Source organism: Triturus cristatus, chromosome 6 (genome assembly GCF_964204655.1).
Source record: "Triturus cristatus chromosome 6, aTriCri1.1, whole genome shotgun sequence".
NCBI lineage: Eukaryota > Metazoa > Chordata > Amphibia > Caudata > Salamandridae > Triturus > Triturus cristatus.
Window position 1 is genome coordinate 809,119,459 of NC_140589.1, and position 23,277 is coordinate 809,142,735.

General features: G+C 43.2%; 1 protein-coding gene across 1 annotated transcript in view; it reads right to left on the reverse strand.

The window, feature by feature from the left end:
• ADSS2 (adenylosuccinate synthase 2) overlaps nt 1-23,277 on the reverse strand; it is a 338,000-nt gene that overhangs the window by 222,097 nt on the left and 92,626 nt on the right. The window contains exon 2 of the mRNA XM_085611393.1: nt 6,754-6,856. Coding sequence (XP_085467519.1) covers nt 6,754-6,856 — 103 coding nt within the window. The remainder of the gene's footprint in view (nt 1-6,753; nt 6,857-23,277) is intronic.

Below are 23,277 nucleotides of genomic sequence, written 5' to 3' on the forward strand. Positions count from 1 at the left end.
GGGTGTAACACAGCATTGGGCTCTGTCAGGAGCACGCTGTGACTCTCAAGTGATGTTCGTCCCCTTTCCAGAGAGTAAAATAAAAAGTATTACACATCCGGCAGTGGATGTGTGTTTTATTAACCGTGAGGGGGGTTTCTTGCATAGTTTTGGTCGAATTTTTGTCGAATCCCCTTTGAATGGCTTGGTGTGCATGTGTATTAAATGTGCCCGTCAATAGCTACCCATGTTTGTATAAATAAACGACAAGGGTGTCTACCAGGATTAGGCACGGTAGGGCATCAGACATGTCAGAGCTTCACTAGTGGTGTAAATACATTCCACGTGGATTCATTGCATGCATAGTCGCCTTTTAATGAATATCACGCAAATCGTCATGGTGATAGGTACGTACGGTTTGTCCAGCATGTCCTAGGTGTGTCTATAAATATATATTTTTTAAAAATAATAAAAAACAGTGGCCGGCCCTGGGGATTGGGGTCAAAAAAATATAATTAGGAGACTGGCCCTGGGGGATGGGGTCATCAGGGCCAATAAATTAGAATAAGAAGGGGAACCAAACAGCCCCCCTTCTTAAAAACTAAAATAAATAAAAGACTGGCATCGTGCCGGAGGCCATGCCCCCTCCGTGCAGCACTCTGCAAACGCGCCCCCAACAGGCATCTCCAGTATGCGCCAGGGAAGTGCGCTGCAGCCAGGTGTTCTGAGGCCAAGCCCCTTTTTACACCTCTCTGCAACGCAGCTCTGTGGCGCTTACTGGAGGTACCTAGTGGTCTAGTTTGACCCTAGGGACCCTTAGGATTCAGGGGGACTTAATCTCTCAACTTAGAACAGCCACAGGGCGCGTTTACACAGTGGTGAAGGGAGGGGACGGGGCCTGAGGTGACGTGTGCAAACACGCACTATGGCACGTTTTAAATTGGGGATATAATTTCCCTTCAATACTGAGGGCCCCTGGGGGCTAACTAGCCCACCAAGTGCTTCCAGTAAGCGCCACTGAGCTGCATTGCAGAGAGGTGGTCCAGGCCGTGCCACTTTTTACACCTCTCTGCAACGCAGCTCTGTGGCACTTACTGGAGGTACCTAGTGGGCTAGTTGGACCCTAGGGACCCTCAGGATTCAAATGAACTTAATCTCCCAACTAAAAATGGACACAGGGCGTGTTTACACAGTGGTGAAGGGAGGGGACGGGGCCTGAGTTAACGTGTGCAAAAACGCCCTGTGGCCTGTTTTAAGAGGTAGTTTTAATCCCCATGCCCTATTATACACTAGGGGCTTACAGAGGAGGTCATGCTAATCACAGGGGGACCCCAACGCATAATGTTCCCTAGTGTATGTAGGTGTTTTCACTGTATTCTAAGTGTCTTTTAACATAGCACTGGCTCTAGGACTGGTTAGTCAGACTCAGTTACCACCAGTATCCGTCTGAAAAAGTTGAGGGTACAGGATGATTTTGCAACAAGGCTTCTTTCTGCTCTTCTTTTTGTTCTTTCTGCACGTTATCCTTCTTCCTGCACTTATCTTCGTATTTGAGGACTTCTGTTGCTTCTTTCTGCACTTCTTTTGTTTCTTTCTGTGCATTTTTTCTTCTTTCTTCACATGTCCTATCTCTGTAGGCATAGTTAGAAATTAGCATTTAAAAAACCTTTGAAATTCACAGAAAAAACCATAGGTTTCAGGCACGTTATAGTTAGGAATTAGCATTTAAAAAACCTCAGAAATTCACTGAAAAAACCATAGGTTTCAGGGGTGTTATAGTTAGCTGGACTTTTCACTTGTACAAAACCATTGAAATTCCCCCGTTATAGTTAGTTCAGCTAACTATAACTCGCGCGCCCGCAATGCACTGCTGATGACGTCACATATTACATCACTCATGACATGGTCAGTGACATCACTCATGACATCACTGATGACATCTCAAATGACATCACTGATGACATCACTGATGACATCATCCTTGTGATAGAGTGGCAGACCTCCTCTCACCCTAATATAACCTTTGATACACACATTCAAAAATAGAGAATAACATTTTCAAAACAATGGACATACCAATACCAGTTACAACAACCTCTTCAGTAATTCTAAGATCCACATACACATCCACTCATTCACCAACAGTCCTATACAGTCACTCATACATGTACTCACTCATCATATGTACTCATACACCTATACATCCTGTTACACAATGCCACTCATCCATAGAGTTACTCACACACATAGTCACTCATGCTAATAAAGAATCAAACATACATTTACTTGCATATACAGTTATACACACACCACCATACTTACTTCTACGGAAACTTACACATACTTAGTCTTTTAAACAATCACTTATAGAAACACATACTTATTCATACAGGAACTCTTTCAATCTCTCACTCTCACATATACTCACATATATACACCAGTAGTCACATATACTAGTTTAAAACATAGGTAGTTACTCATTAAGACACTATTGAGACAGTCATTCACTCACTAACACACCCATACACACACTCATCCACCCATACAGTCCTGCACACATGCTGTGTTCAACACATACAAACAGTGAGTCACTCATTCATGCACCTATGCACTACGTAATACCCCCCACCGAACCATGCAGACACTCAGACTGATACTCAAAAAACCAACTAATAACCTATATAGACACCCATGTAGCTACTCACCAACCCATGCAGCCACTTATACACAAAGTGAGAGACTGATACAGATATTTACATATTTAAACACTAAGCCATGTATTCACTATGATACACTTAATCAGTCAGTTACACAATCAATTTTTCAAAAACAAATCATCCATTTAGACACTTATATACCCATTTATTCTTCCATCGACCTTGAGATATACATATATAAAACATATTTAATTTTCAGAAAAACACACATTCACTGGATGATGTCATCAGTGATGTCATCAGTGATGTCATCTGAGATGTCATCAGTGATGTCATGAGTGATGTCACTGACCATGTCATGAGTGATGTAATATGTGACGTCATCAGCAGTGCATTGCGGGCGCGCGAGTTATAGTTAGCTGAACTAACTATAACGGGGGAATTTCAATGGTTTTGTACAAGTGAAAAGTCCAGCTAACTATAACACCCCTGAAACCTATGGTTTTTTCAGTGAATATATATATATATATCTTTTTTTTCAGGGTTGGGTGGTTTAGTGGGGGGAATGGTCCTGTTATCAAGGATTATGGCTATATATTACGCATTGGAGTCTATCAGATTGGCTGGAATGGGCGTAACCCATGTGCAAGGTCATCTTCAAAGCTGTCATGATTTGGATAAAAAAAAGTCCATCTCGAAATATTGTAGGATGAGAATATAGTAGAGGATCCTGGTGGCATTACTGGGTAGATTGTTGTTTGTGAGTGATTTTTTATTTATTATGGATTTTTAAAATTTTCTTGAAGAAGAGTTTGACTATGTAAGAAGCAGCAGCAGCTGACTATTGTATGGTACATGTCTGGACTACTCCGCACTACCGTTTTACCGAGAAATCCACAAGGCCCTTAAAACAAATCCGTATACTTGCTTGCACAATGCAATGACATACAAGTTCTGATATTTATAAAGCTCCCAAAAAGCAACTCCCTTCCGACTTGCAAATGTCTATCGATTCTCAGTGTAGAGACTTTCCGAACCCACTTGGCCCAACAGATTTCAATTGTGTAATCTGATTAAGTCCCTACAATAGTTTAGTAGTTAACACGTCTGCTTAAATGCATGTTCGTAACTTCAAATCCTAGGAAGGCCAGCTCCATAAACCTCTTCCTTTGTTGCCAACATAATCAGTATCCCGGAGGTTAGTAACAACATTTGTTATTAACCGTCTCAAGGTGCTGCAGAACCCAAGCACTTTCATAAACCACTATAAAGAATGGAATACATTAAGCCCTTCAGATCTATCCAAGCTCATAGGTCTATGTGTATTATATAAAATGTGCTTGAGAAAGCCGTTGATAGATCAGTTATCCGACTGTCACAAAAAGGAGTGTATCCTTCAGGTTACAGACTATAATCCCAAGACATAGTCAGTAGGTGGAGCGTTTACAGCAGTGATCCGAGTGTAAATTGCTGATAATGGTCACAGTGCCAGCAGGTTTCTAGAGGTGTAGGAGACCATTTTTTTATATGTCCGCTGGATCTTCTCAAACTTGGAGTTTTCTACAAGAGGTTTGAGTGCATGGGTCCAGTTGAGACCCGAAAACAAAAACAAGAATGTGATGAGGAGGATGGTGATTGCAACAAGTTATGGCGTCAGCACGATGAACAGTTAGTTTTCATATTCCACATTTCTTTTGCATTACACATATTTACAAACTGAGGTGCAGGAAGATGAAGTGATTTGCCCATAATTAAAAACAATGTTGGTAAAGAGTCAAAATGGAGAGAAAACCCAGGTTTCTCAGTTACTTTAACATTACTAAAATTGAACATTTCAATCAAATTTGAATTAGGAGACAGGATAAGGACCCTGGAGACAATTTAGCTGCTGCCCGACTACTGACTTGCTAACCACAATGCAACTCGTTTTCTCAGTTAACACGCATCCCGCTGGAGTGCCCTCACGGATTCATTCATAACATAGGCTGGCACTCACCCTGCACTTTGAATAAAGAAGCGGTGGCCTGCAGCATCAGAAGGTGGGCTGCGCGTGCAGCTGCTTTAAGCGTGGGGCGTTTGAGCTTTGAGCGTGGAGCTTTGTGCCATCTTGTTGTAAAGCCCAATATCACTGAGCTGATCTGCGCCCCTGTGTGCCAGATCAGAAAGGCAACATCACCTTGGTGGCGAACTGTGTGCCTGTAACCACAAGCTCAGGCCGTGGCATGCCAGGGCCTGAGCTCTTGGCTTTCGCCTGCTGCCTACCCTAGGACATGGACAAATAAACACTGCCAGCTGCTCCCCAACTCTCAGGCAGGGCAAGTCTCCAAGTGCTCAGCACAACTGGCCTGCTTCAGGAGGATAATGGTCATAAGTGGTACCAACGGAAGGCTGTTCTTCGGTTACAATAAGTGCATAAACATTTTGTATTGCATGAGAGCCAGATACTCAAGTCTCGTTTTGCTGCACTTCACCAGCACTGGTCTCCTCATTGAGCTGGGCGAGAGGATAAGGAAATGGTGTGGAAGCAGCTGGGCATGGTTGTAACTCTGCACAACGTAAGGATGTCAACACTTGGATACATGATCCACGTGGGCGTATCCATGGAGTAACGTCAGTTACCTAACTTCAAGTTTCTTGGCATATGCGAGCACTCAATGCATGGTGTCAAGTGCCTGCGGTTCACATGTTGCAAGTGCATTATGCAGAGGTAGCAAAGGCATCACTTTATAGAAAGGGCATGGTGTGTGGGAGCTACTCAGGACTATTCAGAGGCACTACTTCTTTTGTATGCTGTAGGCACAAAGGACTTGCTGTGTAGTGGGAAGCGGTTGCTGTACACGGCATGCGAAGGCTCGCTATGCAGGAGGCAGTGGGCCAGGGGCACGCACAGGTCAGTGAGAGTTAGGACAGCTTGTGAGGTGAGAAGCAGATAGTAAAGAGGCACTTGTGTACATAGTGACTGAGAAGCAAAACAGATAGGATTGTTGTGGGTAGGTCATGGGACCACTGTGAGTCGTACATGACTGCTGTGTTCCTACATATGCGTTTACTATATTTAGAGCAGTATTAAGAGATTTACTCAAGTGGGGGCAGTGGAAGTAAAGTGGAGCCCGCTGCAGGCTCACTGGGAATGACTGATTCACTCTGTGCTCTCTATTAACCCATCGAATGCCATGGTGCATCCTGCTAACGTCCTATTTTTCAATGTTTGGGCTGACTCAGGCACATCACGAATTTTGGAGGGCTGTAAGCGAAATCACTTCTTGCAACTATAAACACGAGGAGGGGTTGCTGATTTCTTTTCTCCTGCTCCCCCACAACAAAAAAATACACAGAAACAACTAAAGACGTCCCACACAGAGGACCAGTGTTATTTCTCATGCTCTCTTCGTTCCCATCAAATAAAGATTTTGTGCATCTGGGAACCTCTTAGAGGCAGATCAAGAAATAAATAAGATAAACACTAGAACTGAGAAAAAGCAACAAGGATATTCTTAAAGCACAAAAACTTTAGGTTTACCTTGTCCCGAACCATCAGATCAGCAAAGGCATTATTCACTTCCTTTTCTCCCGCTCTGTCCTGCGGGGTTGGATGGTCCAAAGCAAACATTTCAAACATTCTGGGGCCACATAATGATGCTCATCACAGGTGACATCCGAACATAGGCATTGCGCCACCACCCTTTACAGGTTCCCAAATCATTAGTTCAGGACTTGACATTGCTCTTACTGCAGATATTGAGAATTTTGAGATTTGGGGATACTGCAGGATTTTGGCCTCAACGGATCCCCAGACAAATGAGCCGTTATTGCCTTAATTGGGAATTTCACACCCGATTTCCATGGTAATTCTTCATATCACAGTTCATCTGCATAAGAGAATGTCGCCAGCCTCCAGCTGCGTTTTGGGGCAGTACTTCTACATTCCTTGTGATTGAAGACTCAAGCAGGACCAGTAATGGGGACCTCAGCCTCTGCACCGGACTGTCAACCAATCTAAGAATGTATTTATTGAAGGGATACAAAACCCCAAACCAGAAGGCATGGCCCCCATGCAAAAGTGAAGAAGTTTTACAAAATCACCCAAAACACTGAATGACATTGTATATGTACGTACCTATGAATGCAGTGACATTTGGGTTGATGATGCCGCTGGGGAGAAGATGGAAGTCATACTCGACAGAATCCACAACCACTGTGTGACCAGCATTGTTACCTCCCTGCAAGAAAAGGAGCACATTTAATCCAGGCTATTACATTTTTCTGAAGCTGCAAATGTGTTACAAAATCAGAGACTGCTCTGAAAAAACATCCAATGACGAGTTGTATTGATTACATCCATGAGCATGAAACCTAAGCAGGGTTTAAGATTTCTTCCATGGCATGTTCAATTAATTTAAACGAATCAGCAAGAACATTTAGCATTACTGAGTTTCAACAGGACACAATCGTATATAGTATTTCATGTGCTGATTTCAGTACTGCAAAGTGAAGCAAACTGCACAATAGGACAATATTCTTGCAGGAAATGCAAAGAAGAATGCGTTATGTGGAATGGAATACTTAACAATATAATCCGATAGAGAGAGATTAAAGTATCCCAAGGACTGCAACCAATACACACTTGGTATTCCTTTCTTTATAGATAAGAAAACGAAAGGTATCCATTTTCTAAGTGCATAGTAAATGTAAGCTACTTTAAAATACATTTCCATTAATTTGCTAATATGAAAGTACTGTTGAGAAACTGTGTAAAGTGGTAAAATGCCTTACGAGCCATCGAAACAAAACCATGGACACAACTCTAAGATAAACCGAGAACTGTCATCTAATCAGTTTTTCACTCCAATGCTCGCTGATCTTTACATGGGGCTTCCATCCCATATATGTCTTATAATTTTGCAACTGGTGTACGATTAGCAGGGAAGACACATATGTTCATCATAATATTTTAAAACATGATATATTGTTACAGTTGCAAGCTATATAGGCAGAACGCATTGGACAAACTGTAGCACAGCCCAAAAATCTTATCTGTCAGCCCGACGAATCTATTACCTAACTATTAGGATAGTGCATGCTAATTACCTTCTTGTCTGTCTTCCTTACCCAACTCTGGAGACATACAGCCCCAGAGAGATTACCCAATAGGAATGGGGCGGGATAATTTAAGATGAAGAAAAATTACTAGACTCCTCTTGGCACGGCAAACCCAGCTTTTTACTGTCGCGGCAGGGAAAGTAGCCATCTCCAAACCGGTAAACAGCTGGTCTCAATATGCTGCTTCACAGGCAGCCACTTATACATTATTGAACAATGCTTATTACAAAGGTCAACCGATGAGCGACTTAGCAGTTTCATACTGGTTACAGAAAACATGTCACCTGTGTTTCTAACCTTATGCCTTCTTCATTGTAATGTCTAACAATGCTTAAAAAAATAACCATTTTCTACTCTTCAATGCATGTGTGTGTGTGTGTGTGTGCTTTATTTCTGCTCCCAAGAACACTTATCAGAATCTGAGCGCTCTACACTAATTCAAGCTCCTGCTCTTATTCTTCAATCATGTTCTTAACTTGCTGAGAACAGAATGTACTCGTTTATTTTGCTGTGGCCATACATTTCTTCAAGCTTACAAACAGGTTTTCTTTCAACTAACCTTGTAGGTCATACACTCGATTTTCAAGTGAACTCTTCACCTTTCTGGCATTAGCACAGATTTTAGACCTACACTGCTCTTTCACCACATTTTTATATTGCTTTCTACTGCTGTCTGCTGTAGCATAATTTATTCATGTTTCATTTCCTTTTCAAAAGAAAGTATCTTAGTGAAAGCTTCTGTCAAATGAAAATTTCTTCTCTTTTCATTGCCCACTGTCCTCCACCCCTCCCTCTTACAACTCACCATCCTTCGAACCGGAAGACACCTTGATTTATCCGAGCTTATATTGATGCTTGGATAATGGAGGCAGGGATTCTAAAGACAGTCAAATATATACTAAATAGAAACTTTCTGTAAATCAGTCCACTTCCACATCATCTTTTCTGATTCCATGCCTTACAGAAAAATAATTTTGGTCCTCGAGAATTAGGCCTTTAATCCAAACCATCTAAAAGAATGATGGTCCTTTATTCAGCCTCATTTCTGGTACCCAAGCCAGAAGGGGACTTTCACGCTATTTACGATTTGAGAGAACTAGACAAGTTTGTTTGAGATACACATTACAAGATGATTCTACAAACAGTAAATCGTCTTATTGAGCTCGAGGATTACTTGGAGACTGAGTGTCAAAGATGCCCATTACCATGTTCTAATTAATTCTACTAATCAAACCAATTATGTATTTATGGTGGGAGGGCACCACTTTTAGTTCAGAGTATTACCCATCAGACTTTCTGCATCATCAAGAGTATTCACAAAGTCTATTGAAGTTGAAGGGCTTCAAATCTCCCCTTACATGGATGGCTGGTTAATTTCTAGGTCCTTTTTGTTTTCTTTTTTAATCAAGGCCTTCCTCAACATTCAAACAGTCTACTGTCAATTGATGGAGTTGGTATTTCTGTGAAGTGGAAAAAAATCTCACCTAATTCCAGCACAAGAATGTCAGTTCATAGGAGGCCTAATTAAGACAGTATTGTGCTCAGACAGAGGACAGGATTGCTCTTCAGCTCCTCTAACGAACTTGTTAGCTGTGCCTTTAGCACGAGCAAAATTCTGGATAAAGATTGAGGGGTAAATGGCTGCTACAACTGCAGTAGTGCCATGAGCTCGATCCCATACAAAACCCCTACCAAATCACCTCTTTTCCTTTTGGGCTCCTGAGTCTCAGAATTACAAGGCAACAATTTCTGTAACGAAGTCTGTAACCAAAGCCTTTGTATGGTAATTAGTACAAGCAGGGGCGTAACACAGGCCCCTGCATCCCCCGCAGTGCGGGGGCCCCAAGTTTCAGGGGCCCCCTCAGCACAGCACTCTTGCTGGAGAGCTCTTGATTGAGCCCGGCGGGGCCCCTTCATGTTCCTTGCAGGGAGGCCCCCTCAATTTTCGTTATGCCTGTGAGTACGAGCACACCTACAAAAAAGGAGTAACCCTAGCCCTTTTGACTTGAATAGTTTTGAGCACAGACTCCAGTTTTAAGGCGGAGAGTAACCTTACAAGATCAAGGTTTACAAGGGATTTTGTTTCCCAGAGAACGTTTTTAGCCTTCGAACTGGAGGGTGCTCTCTGCTATTCTTCGAGTACTTCATGCATTTGCGCTTTAATTTCAGGGCAGAACAGTATTGATTAGGCCACACAACTATGTGTTAGGAGCCTATGCCAATGGGTGGGGGGGGGGTGTTACATGTCTTATTAGCTCAACTAGCCAGAAGGATTTGTCTTTGGGCAGAAAAATCTTTTTCACTTTAAGTCTGTTATCTTCTGGGATGAGAGAATTTAGATGCCAACCACCTCAGCAGCTACCTTCAATCGTCAGTAAATTTCCATGTCACTTGAACTTTTTGGGGAACATCAGATCAGTTTGGGACAATCATGGTTAGAACCATTTGCTTACCAGAGCAATAACCCTTCTGTACCCATTTTGTGCCGAGACTTGATTTAAGGGTGTCAAGAGTAGGGGTCTGAGTCTGCAGTTGCCTTTCATCTCATTCCCTTCTCTACAGAGCGCTGAACAAAATACAGGAAAATGCACCACTTCTGATAATAATTACTCCATATTGGCCTCCACAACCTTGGCTCCCAACCACTCTCAGGCTGGCAATCTCTCCTTTCTTTCACGTCCAACTAACATCTCCACCTCCGTTTTCTCTCCTGTCTTAGCACAATTTGGCCCATCTTCAACTCAAGGCCTGGAGGTTAAAGTAGGATGTTCATTTTAGGGCTGTTCCAGAGAAATAGCTTTAGCTATACAACAATCTTGACATCCCTCTCCTACAGCCAGCTATGCTAAGCATTGCGATAATTTTGAGTGTGTGTGACAGGGAAATCAGTATTTTGCTAGATTTTGTAATCCTTTTTTATTCTCAACTTTCCTCAGGTTTCACAAAGAGGTTGTGACTTCATTTTAAATACCCTATGGACAGCTATGAAAGGTTTTAGAGAATCCTAGGCTCCTTTATCTGATGAGCTTGCAAGCCAGGTCTTTAAAAGTAAGAAAAATAATAAAGAAACCAACTATTGTTGTTATTGTTATTGTTAGGTGTATTTGTAAAGCGCAACATTCATCCTGCAAGGATATCACGGCGCTGCAAAAAATAACAGTCAACCAAAGCATTAACCTGAGAGCATATTGGTTATTCTGGAGTAGGGAATAGTGCAGTTTTTAGTTTTTTCTTGAAGATGGAATAGGAGTCCGTGAGTCTGAGGTTGATCGGTAGTTCATTCCAACATTTCGCAGCAATATGTGAAAAAGCATTTCCGCCCATTCTGGAAAGCTTAATCCGAGTGGTGGCTGCTTTGGCTGAGGCTTGCGAACGTAGGTTCCGCGCTGGAGCATAGAACTTAATTCTATTTCGTAGAATGTAAGGGCCTGTATTGTGGATTGTTTTATGGGCAATACATAGCATTTTAAACATGGCTCTTTGTCTCATGGGCAGCCAGTGTAAGGCTCTCAGACAGCTTGTGGCAGAGTCGTACTTTCTCTTATTGCAAACTGCTTTTGCTGCAGCATTCTGGACCAATTGTAATTTTCTAAATAAGTAGTCCGACATTCCTACAAATAGCGAATTGCCATAATCCAGCCTGCTAACTAGTAATGACTGGACAAGGATCTGTCTACATTCAAGTGGGATCCAGGGGAAGACCCTTTTCAATCTTTTTAATATGGCAAATCCTTTGCCACATATTGAGGAGACATGGCATTTCAAAGATAAAGTGGTATCCATCTGAATTCCTAAATTCCTAGCAGACGATGTGGGGATTGGTGGAGAGCCTAAAGAGGTTGGCCACCAGGTGTTATCCCAGAGCTGTTTGGCCCCACCAAAAAGTAGAATTTCTGATTTGTCAGCGTTCAGTTTTAAATAATGGCCGTGCATCCAATTGGATAGCTCTGACAGGCAGTTGTGTAATCTACTTTTGGTGTCATTATCTCCATTTAGGGTTACCATCAGCTGAGTATCATCAGCGTAGGAGCAGATATTAATGCCCCATTTCTTGCCAATTGATGCCAAAGAGGAGACATATACATTGAACAATGTTGGGCTCAATGTAGCTCCTTGGGGAACTCCATATTTAATCTTACGGGGGGTAGAGGTAAAGTTACCTAAACAAATAGACTGGGATCTGTTTGATAAAAAAAGACTCCAGCCAGTTTAGGGCTTTACCTTGTATTCCTTTTGCAGCAAGTATATGAATTAGCAGTTTATGGGACACGGTATCAAATGCCGCTGATAAATCAAGAAGTATCAGGGCCACCGTTTTACCTTTATCGACCTGCATACGAATGTCGTCCATTACGGCCAAAAGCGTTGTTTCTGTGCTGTTGTTAGATCTAAATCCTGTTTGGGAGACATCGAGAAGATTGTTGATCTCTAGATAACTTGACAGTTGTTTTGATACCAGTCTTTCGAACACCTTCGATAAGAAGGGGAGCTGTGAAATGGGGCGGTAGTTGGCTGGATCGTTAATATCCGCACCCGCCTTTTTTAGTAATGGAATTACTGCCGATTTTTTCCAAACTTCTGGAAAGACAGCTTGCTCCAGAGACTGGTTAAAAACTTTTGTGACTGCGGGGCCAATTATAGGAGTCAGTTGGGAAAAAATGAAGTGTGGGCAAACATCCCATGGTGAGCCAGATTTAATTTCTGACATGGTTTTAGTGATCTCATCTTCTGAGAATGGGCCAAAGGTAGAGCAGTTGGTTTGCAAAGTAGGGTCAATCTGATACTCCACAGAGGCATGAGCGTTATTTGTGAAAGAGGCATATATTTTATCAATTTTATCACAAAAGTAATCGCTGATTTTTGAGCAGTTCTCTTGTGATGGAGTCAGATTGGATGTGAGACAAGGAGGATTACAAAATTCTTTTACAATTTTAAAAAGCTCCTTGGATGAATTTTTATTCTCTAAGATTTTTTGAGAAAGGTAGTCTTTCTTTGCTTTACGTATGGCAGTGTGGTATATTTTCAGCTGATGTTTGTAAATGGCTCTGTCTTCGGCGTTTCTACTTATTCTCCAATTATGCTCCAGTGAGGTGCATTTTCTTTTTTCGATTTTTAGGTCTGGGACATACCATTTCTCAGAGGTTTTTGATTTCAATCGATTGGTTGCGCGAGTCCGTGAACAGTGGTCAAGTGCTTTCTCTATGTTCTCTCGTAAGAGGCAAATTTTTTCTTCGCATGTCATTTCGGAGCTAGAAAAAAAGGAAAAATCTTCCTTGAATTTTTCCAAGGAAAATTTGCTCCAACATTTAGTGGAGTTGACCGACTGAACTAGCGGTCTGTTGGTTTTTAAAGGTAGGTTTAAGGTAAAATCTATCCTGTAGTGGTCTGTCCATGTCAAAGGAGTTATATCCGTAATGTTGGTCTTTGATAGGCTTGTAAATATAAGATCTAGCATATGCCCCGCTCTGTGTGTGGGGCGAGCTATTTTCTGTGATAGTTGTAGGATTTCCATGTCTGTAGTAAGTTGTTTAGTTAGGGAATTATTGGTTAAATCGAAATGAACATTGAAGTCACCAATGACTATAATGTTTTTGTGATTGAGGCAGAATGGAAGGATTTGTTCGAGAAGTTGGGTGCTAAAATCAGTTGTACTATTTGGGGGATTGTAGATGATTGCACATCCGAGGATAACCTGAGTGTTGATGAAAATGGAGATGGTTAGCACGTCGTGATTACCTAGTTGAGTGACTGTTTCTTGGTAACATGAAAAACTATCTTTAAATATCATGGCCACTCCGCCACCTCTCTTAGTTTGTCGATTTAGATTAATGATTTTATACCCAGTGGGAAGGGCTGCGGTAATATCCGGGGTATTGTGCTCACCCAGCCAAGTCTCCGAGATGAAGACAAAATCGGGTCTGCTACCATGTAACATGTCCCATAGCTCTGTCGAATGTTTAGGGAGGGACCTAGCATTAACATAAATGCATGTGTAGTCCTGTGTGGGTGTGACTTCCGATGAGGGTAGCTCCAAGTGGTTACAACTCCATCTACAGTGGCGGCAGCTAAAGGGGCCCATGGTGTGGGAGGGTCCAACCTTCGCACAAAGGGGGGCTGTTAAGGGAGTATTTAACATAAGCAGCTCACCTCGCGTGTAAACCATCGAGGGTTTGCCTGGTCTGCCTGTAGTTGGGGAGGCAGGGGTTGTGGCCCCTGGTCCCGGCCTGTCGCGGACGGGCGCAGACGGGCTCGCCTTTGGCGAGCCTTCGGCGCTCATTCGACGCGCCCGCTGCGCTCGTCCGCTGCGCTTCCTGTAGGGACACATCTTTTATAAGAGAAATAGATGAAGGGGCGAGTCTCTGAGCAGGGGGCGTGGCCTTCAATCGGCCAATGGCGTTCCCGTGTTTGCTCCAGTCACCCTCCCACGTCAGCTGTCAGGGCGCTGAGCGCAGAGCGCAGGTAATGCTCGTTAATTTAAAACAGCGAAAATTCACAAATCATATATAATTTTTTAAATGGAACAGATAATCCTACTCCCGGCTGAGGTCTTCTTTGGGTTTGCCTATAATTTCAAAAGGTTTACAAGGTCCTCTTTTTGAGTCTTTACAGTCAGTTAAGTTATCCTGGATTTCTGTTAAGGACTCTTTCCTGACAGCCATTAGATTTGCCCCACAATAGGGATATTTGGTTCTTTATCCGTTTCCACTGTATACCTAAACAGGTTTCTGGACAGAGTTGTTTTAGGTTCTGATCTGGGATTTATTCCCAAAGTACCTTCCCAGTTCCATGTTTCTCAGGAGATTGCGTGATTAATTTGTAATCCAAATAGTGTCACTGGGTGTCAAGCAATATTACCAGCATTTGTTTCTTTAGGTCTTAAGCTTCCTGAAGTGATTCCGGGACACTCAACCAGAAGCATAGCAGCTTCTTGAACTGAAAGGGGTAGAGTTTCACTACTCGAGATTGGCAGGTTTGCCACTTGGTCTCATTTTCATAATTTTCTTTTCCACTATTGTGTAGATGTTTTTGGCTCTAGTGGGACCGCTTTTGCCTCCGAAATAGTAAGGACAGTCTCTGGGTAAAAGAGTACAATTAGCTTAATTTCTAATCTGAAACTAGTTTCGTTCTAACATTCATCCAGGCCTTTGTTGTTCTTTGGGGTATCCTTCGGAATACAGCTTGGACACATTCTCTCATTTGTTAGCACTGGAAAAGGAGATTACTTGCCGTTAACCTTCTTTACTACGAGTCCCTGTCTTCCTTGTCCCAATCCTGGATTCCACCATCCCGTTCCTATGCTCCACTCCTTGGACACCATAAGGCGGAATGTTTGGGTTTAGTTTTGATGGTAGTTGTCGTCCAGTTTGAAGTATGGAGAGTTATTGGTAGGTTGGGGGAATGTGGATAGGAAAGAGTGGTGGAGTATGGCAGGTAACAGAAAGGGAAGAAAGTTGTACTGACAGAAGCGGTCAGTCAAGTTATTTTCTATCGGTTAAGGAGGAGGTTGACACAAAGTAATGGAGATTACAGGTTAATAATTCAAGTGTTATGATGCATGCATAACTCTGTATAAGGAAGCTCCAGCTCCCTCAACTCCCAACTGTAGTGCTTCATTATTTGCTCCGAATTGGCCACATTTTTGCATTCTAAAATACAAAAAAAGCTAAATCGAAACAAATCTGAGCTGCCTTACCTAGGGATACTACTACAGTTTGGAGTCTCACCAAAGAGTTTGTGCCACTCACTTACCAGGCACTAACTTCCTTTTATCGTATTATCCTGGATTTAAATTTTTAGCAGATTAATATTTTTGGGTCTCCTTCAGACTTGCGAGTTATAAAACATATCAACATGGTCTCAACTGCACTTTCATGTCTGTACTATCGCATTGTCTACCACAATTATTTCCAAGATCAGAAACAAACACTTGGCCAACTGTTATATAACCAAAATGCTGAGTTTACAATTTTGGGAAACTATTGCCCGATTTCCATCCTCCTATTCATTTCAAGAGTCATTGAACGTGCAGGCCACCACACTGTAACACGGTTTCTGGAAGTTAATAAGGTTCTCGATCCTGCTCAAGTCCGTCTCTGCCCCTTGCATGAAACAATCTGAGTTGGTTGCCGAGGTAAAGGACGGTTCAGATGCTTATGAAGAGGGATACTACCACCCTTACCCTTCTTGATCTTTGACTCTTTTTTTATAAGGTCAATAGTAGGCCCCCCCACCCCTCCTCAGAGCTTTCCTTCTTGCAAAGTCTATCACAGATCATCATTTTATTCTTATATCATATCAATACATGATATGATCATATCTTATGATTTATCTTTTTATTAATTTTTTTAGATTTCTCCTCTTGCTTTTATAGCTGTTCTTTTGGTTTTCTTTTGCTCTGCAGGTTGCACCCAACTCATGGTAGGTCTGGACAATGAGCTGGGATCTACGCAAAAACGTTTTATTGATAGGCTTTGATTCCCTTTAATTAAATTTGGAAAAAAGGAACTAGTGCAGGGTAGTTCTACTACCGCCGATCTGATACGAGATGGTCCTTAGTAATGGGCCCAGTCCCCACTTCCTGTAATGAGGGTGCAAGATTCTGCACCTACGCTTACTCTGGGCTATTGCGGAGTGCCCATATGTATAAGCACATAGCCAAACTGCACCGGCTGCACACCCTACTGTCAAGAAGGCCATGTTTAAATCGCTAAGCATCTGCCACCATGCTTCCAATGATTATAGTACTATCTTTCTCCAATTTCCCTCTCTCGGCACTTTAACTTTATTGCGTATTTGTCTACATGTGACTTAACATTTGTATTTGTAAAGCGCATGTTTATCCTTAGGGGCACGTCCCCACTAAATGACACGTGTTTATTTTTATCCAACTCAATGGTGCATTTCTTTGATCCATTACCACTATTTTCAGAGCTAGCGCTTTAGATAGGTCTCCCTCATACAACACTACGAAAATTGAAACCGCCTTTCTCAATAAGCCAAAACACGTTTGGCTTTCGAAAGGGTGTGAACCCCATTTCTATGAAAACGTGGTGAGAATTGGTTAAGAGGAAGCGAAGATACAAGCCTTCAGAATTAGAAAAAATAAAAAAAATAAAACACGAGTGCCGATGCAACCTTAATCTAAGATTCGATACTGCAAACCCACCAACACAAACACAGTTAAAGTCTGCAAGTCTCTTAAACAAGGTTGAGAATTGTAACTAGTATTCGTGCTTCTGCAAGTTTCAATAGTATTGCCTTTCATATAGCTTGCTTGGCCATATTTTTTTCTCTTCTGTTGCTGCGTTCCAACCTAACCAACAAAAGAGCCTTGCCATTTTAGGCAGTGCACGTGGCTTTTCGCCAAATGCTATTTTTTTCATCCTGACTGCCAAGCAACAAAGAACAGGCCGGTCAGATCTGGCAACTGTCAAACTGCAAACCCTACATTTTCCCATGGTAAACAGGAAAGCAAACAGAAATCACAAATTCACAGCACTATCTTCAAAACTGAAAAGTTATAGTGAGCTCTCAAACTGCAAAGGTAAGCATGCCAGGCGCTTGGAAACTGATCCCACGAGCCAGAGAAAGTTCAATCTCCTTGGAAAAAGTATCTGACACTGTATATGAGTGTTACATTCTTCCTAGGTTTTAACTTTCATACAAACCACAGCTGGAACTCTTGCATCAGAAGCTCTGGGTTGTTTCAAAATGAGGTGGGGAAAACGTATTATATGAATCGCCTACTCGGTATCCAGACAAATGAATCAGAGAAACTGCAATTTGCAAAGCAGCATTTACCACACATTGCCTTTACAACAAAATTGTAAGAGTATATACCAGGTAAAAGTGAGTGAGTGTGCACGTGTGTGCGAGAGAGAGAGAGAGAGAGAGAGAGAGAGAGAGAGAGAGAGAGAGAGAGAGAGAGAGAGAGAGAGAGAGAGAGAGAGAGCGCGTTTTTAGTGGTGAGTATTGGGTGGTAAGTGTGTTTTGAGGGTTATAGGGTAGTAAGGGTATTGGGTGGTAAGGGTGTTTTGAGGGATTAGGGTAGGGTAAGGGTGTTAATGGGTGGGTAAGGGTATTGGGGTAAGGGTGTTTTTAGGGTGGTAAGGGTATTGGATGGTACGGGGGTTTAGGGGTGGGTAAGGGTATTGCATGGTACGGGGGTTTATGGGTGGGTAAGGGTATTGGGTTGTAAGGTTGTTTTAGGGGTGGGTAGAAATATTGGGTGTTAAGGGTATTTTTAGGGTTGGGTGAGTTTAGGGGTATATATATATATATATATATATATATATATATATATATATATATATATATATATATATATATATGATGGACCCTGTGTTACCGGCACTGATGAAGGCGACTTACGGCTGAAACGCGTATGCCACTGTTTCACATGGACTGCCAGCACTGTCAATTGCCTTAATCTCATGGACTGCTAGCACTGAAAATAAAGCCCTCAATTGATTCCGGAGTGTGTCGTGCTTTTCCTTCTGGGAACTGGCATGGTTTTGGTGTAGAGTCAGCAAGCTGGTTGCTGACAAAACGACACACCCCCTCGTTCTGGAGCACCTTGGGAAACCAGCACTGTGGATTCTTGCTTTGGTGGCAAAACAAGGTGCCCCCCCAGCAGGTGTATCGCCATTTGGTTGTATGGACTGCATTGGGGAGAGAGGAGGCATCACGGTGTGCCTGATCAAGGAATCAACGAGGACTTTGCTTTTTCACCCCCGCGGGCACTTGAGCTGGTGTGTGGCCCGTGCTCATCAAATTGGGAGCATCACTGGATGTTTTGGAGCGTTCCTGAAACCTTTCAGCCGCCCGACCGGACTTCAGGTACCAGAATGCAACTGCCTGTGGGAGTGTCAGCGCGATGCAAGGGCACATGATTTGGAGGAGGGGCACAAAGATCATTTAAACAGAAACCGTTTTAAGAGCAGCTGTACTGTTTGCTGACCCCTGATGGACCCTGTGTTACCGGCACTGATGAAGGCGACTTACGGCTGAAACGCGTATGCCACTGTTTCACATGGACTGCCAGCACTGTCAATTGCCTTAATCTCATGGACTGCTAGCACTGAAAATAAAGCCCTCAATTGATTCCGGAGTGTGTCGTGCTTTTCCTTCTGGGAACTGGCGTGGTTTTGGTGTAGAGTCAGCAAGCTGGTTGCTGACAAAACGACACACACCCTCGTTCTGGAGCACCTTGGGAAACCAGCACTGTGGATTCTTGCTTTGGTGGCAAAACAAGGCGCCCCCCCAGCAGGTGTATCGCCATTTGGTTGTATGGACTGCATTGGGGAGAGAGGAGGCATCACGGTGTGCCTGATCAAGGAATCAACGAGGACTTTGCTTTTTCACCCCCGCGGGCACTTGAGCTGGTGTGTGGCCCGTGCTCATCAAATTGGGAGCATCACTGGATGTTTTGGAGCGTTCCTGAAACCTTTCAGCCGCCCGACCGGACTTCAGGTACCAGAATGCAACTGCCTGTGGGAGTGTCAGCGCGATGCAAGGGCACATGATTTGGAGGAGGGGCACAAAGATCATTTAAACAGAAACGGTTTTAAGAGCAGCTGTACTGTTTGCTGACCCCTGATGGACCCTGTGTTACCGGCACTGATGAAGGCGACTTACGGCTGAAACGCGTATGCCACTGTTTCACATGGACTGCCAGCACTGTCAATTGCCTTAATCTCATGGACTGCTAGCACTGAAAATAAAGCCCTCAATTGATTCCGGAGTGTGTCGTGCTTTTCCTTCTGGGAACTGGCGTGGTTTTGTGAGATATATATATATAATAAATATATATAAATATATATATATATAAATATATATATATAAATATATATATATATAAATATATATATATAAATATATATATATAAATATATATATATAAATATATATATATAAATATAAATATATATATATAAATATATATATATAAATATATATATATATATAAATATATATATATATATATATATATATATATATATATATATATATATATATACATACACACACATACACATTACCTACTGGAGACATGACTACAGCCCTCCGCCATTCAGAATTACACCACATTTGGCAGAAAGCATGTTTTGATTCAGAAAGAAAATGCTTTCTGTTATTTGGTGTAAATCTGTTAAGTAGTTTTGGAGTTATTAAAGAAAAAAAGATGTATGTATATCTAGAGGCACTGATACACCGTGGTGGATGTACGTATCCATACGCCAACAGAAATGCTGAGATTGGCTGCCACCACTTCAATCTGAGGCTGGATGAAGGAACGTTTGTATTTTACACACTCTATTGAAATTGTATTTATATAGCGCTACGCAGTGTTGAAATTGTTCATACTCTATTAAAGCTTTTCTTAAGTCTTCTATTTTTTCATTTCTTTTTGAGATTGTACTTTAATATTGCTTGGGTTTACTGTTCTATGGCCATTTTTTGGTTGATGTAAAGCAGTATTGTTATTTAGATTTTTTGTAACTGCATAAATAATTGCATTAAAAAGTGGTACTTCAAAAAGAAGAGTTATGCATTTCCTTGGCCCAAAATTTACATTAGCCAAGTTCCAATCTTCAAATGGCTCCCCGTCAACACCAGACACCGGTACTCAAGCCCTGGTCATCAGCCATCTGCACTACAGAAACACATTCTACACAGGCATCACCACTAACCTCCTGAAAAGACTGCAAATAACAAACTGAGCAGCCAGACTCACCCTCAACCTCCCCAAATGGACTCACATTGCCCCTCACCTCAAGAACCTCTAATGGCTCCCCATTGGGAAGAGATGTTAATTCAAGATGTTGATCCCGCCTAAAAAGCCCTACACAACCGAGGACTAACATACATCAACCATCACCTGAATTTCCACCAGATGTCCAGACACCTGCGCTCCGCCTCCCTCTCCCTTGCTCACACCTCCCCGTATCTGCCGAAGCAACAGTTGAGGACACTTGCTCTCCTTCCTCGCTGCTAAATCCTGACTCAACCTCCCCCTTCATCTCCAGAACCCCACCTCTCTTCTGGAATTCCAGAAAGGACTCAAGACAGGGCTTAATTTGTGCCGGAGCTTGCCGGTGCTTAGCACCGGCACTTTCTTATCAGGGCCGGGTCTACATTCTACACACCCATCTGCTACACGTGGTGGTCACACTCCACTTCTCCAGTCCCAAGCGAGAGTCCGTGTCCCGGACTAGTAGTGGTGTTGCGGCCGGGCCTTGCGGCTGTTAGACAGAGCCGGTTGAGCCAGTTACTTAGATTCCTGAAATCGAATCACACTTAAATGTTTATTGATGGCGTCCGCGGCCCGGGCCCTTAGTTTGGTGTTGCAGGTGGTGGGCGGGCCGGAGCCGTGGGACACACTAATTCATCATTGGGCGCTGGAATCTGGATTTTGGGTGTTGGGCAGATTTCTTTCCAATTGCCACGCCCCAGCATACCCTCATTCGCTCACCGCACTCCACCGCGAGTCAGTCATCCGACAGACAGTTACTAGCAGGCAGCAGCACCTCCAGGGGCCCGCCTAACGGAACCACGAACCAGTCACAGTGCAGTTTCAGTTTGTGTCCGGCGGCCAAGCTACCAAGTACAGGTAAATTAATTATGCACGGACAGTATAATTTTAAGTAGTAGCCAGTGGTCATGTTCGACGATGCCAATAAAAGATTCATGAAATGAAATCACACTGCATTAAATGGATTGATGGCGGCTGCCGCCCTGAGTTCTGTGTTGTGGGCGTGGGCGGGCCGGCGCCATGGGACACACACTAATTCATTTATTTGTGCTGGATTCTGAATCAGGATTTTGGTTCTGCAGGGGGAGGCCACAGGGGCAGCAGGCAGCGTGCGCAGATTTTTTTTCAAATTGTCACGCCCCATCATACCGGCATGTGCGCACCCCACTCCACCGCGAGTCAGTCTTCCGTTCAACAGACAGCTACAAGCAGGCGCAGCAGCACCTCCAGGGACCCGTCTAACGGAACCAGTCAGTCAGTGGCAGTGCAGTTCAAGAGTACAAGTAAAATAAATTAATTAAGTACGGACACTGACAGTATAACTAAGTAGTAGTCATGATCGATGATGCCAATAATATGCCATGACATCATCACCATGCTAAACCAAAGCTTTTTTTTGGGAGTGGCGCGACCGAGGGTCTGGGTGGTCTGGTCATCGGAAGTCATGGATGCATTTATGTTAAAGGCGTGGCGTCCGCGGCCCTTTTGTGTTGTTGCCGGCCTGGATTTGGTTCTATGAATCTGTGGGGGATGGGGCTGTGCGTGGTAGCGTGGGCAGATTTTTTGAGATTGCACGCGCATTTGCTGCATGATGATTGCTACGCCCTAGCATACACCCGCACCCCACCACCGAGTCATCGTGCTTCAGCGTCCGTGATTTAATTAAACAGGGCTGGAGTGGCGTGGTTTCAAAAGAACTGGCAACAAGAAACCGGAGCTTTTTCATTTTATTGCACATTTCTGAAAACTAGATGCATTCAGTGCACAGAGGCTTGTAGAGGAGTCTGTCTCGATATAGATCCCAAACTTGGGACAAATATTTCGAAAGGATGCATGACTTATTCAGGGTCCCCTGCTCAGAGGCAGCACACCGAACTAGGAGGACGATATATTTATATATATATATTATGTAATTCTCTCTTCTTTTGTCACAATTATCCGTCGCGCACTCTCTTCCTCCTCCCCATCTTCTCATCCCCTCTTTCTCACTCTGGTTTGATGCACCCTCTTTCTGCGACCTTCCAGGACTTTGTTTGCTTTCTGCCTGTCCTAGGATGCTTTCCAACCCCTGCTCCCAGGTGATTGTAGTAGCAGGCACAGCCGCTGGCGATGCTAAAGTTCCCCTCGGACCCTAGTGTCCTCTGCGCACATCAATTTTTGGACATACCCAAATTGTGGCTGGAAAAATTAGGCGCTCATCGCACTGAATACTGAATTTCATCCCCCTACCTAAGCAGGCTGGTTGTAATTGTGTGACTGTGTGTTCGGGGGACGGGGCAAGTTGTCGAACCTCCCAGCACACTCACTAGTATTCATTCAAACCTGCACTCTCACAGCCAGCATGCTCTCGCAGTGATGGTGAAAACAATTTGGGTGGTAAAGCAGTACATGTTGCTTTGTTCTCACACCCAATGCTCTCTCACCAGGAGAGCTTTTACAGCAAAAGCATTTTCGGGCATCCATATTATCACAACTTTGGAGTGCTCTTCACCCAGCACATCACTGTCCTACAACAACTAAACTTTCTCTCACTCAACATGCTCACAACTGCAGGCCCGGGACACACACTGACTGCTGCAGTGCACTGCACTGCCTTAGGCTGCTGCGCAGCTTTATTAACTGATTAGGCCTGCCAGGCCCTGTCTCACCTGGTGCTGTCGGCTGTTGCATGCCAGTACTCACTGGCAGCATCTACTCCAATGCATCCGCAACATCGTCCGGGTCGCGCTGGCTGGCACTCAGACTTTCACTTTAGAACCAACTGTTCTAATCTTGAACCATTGAACG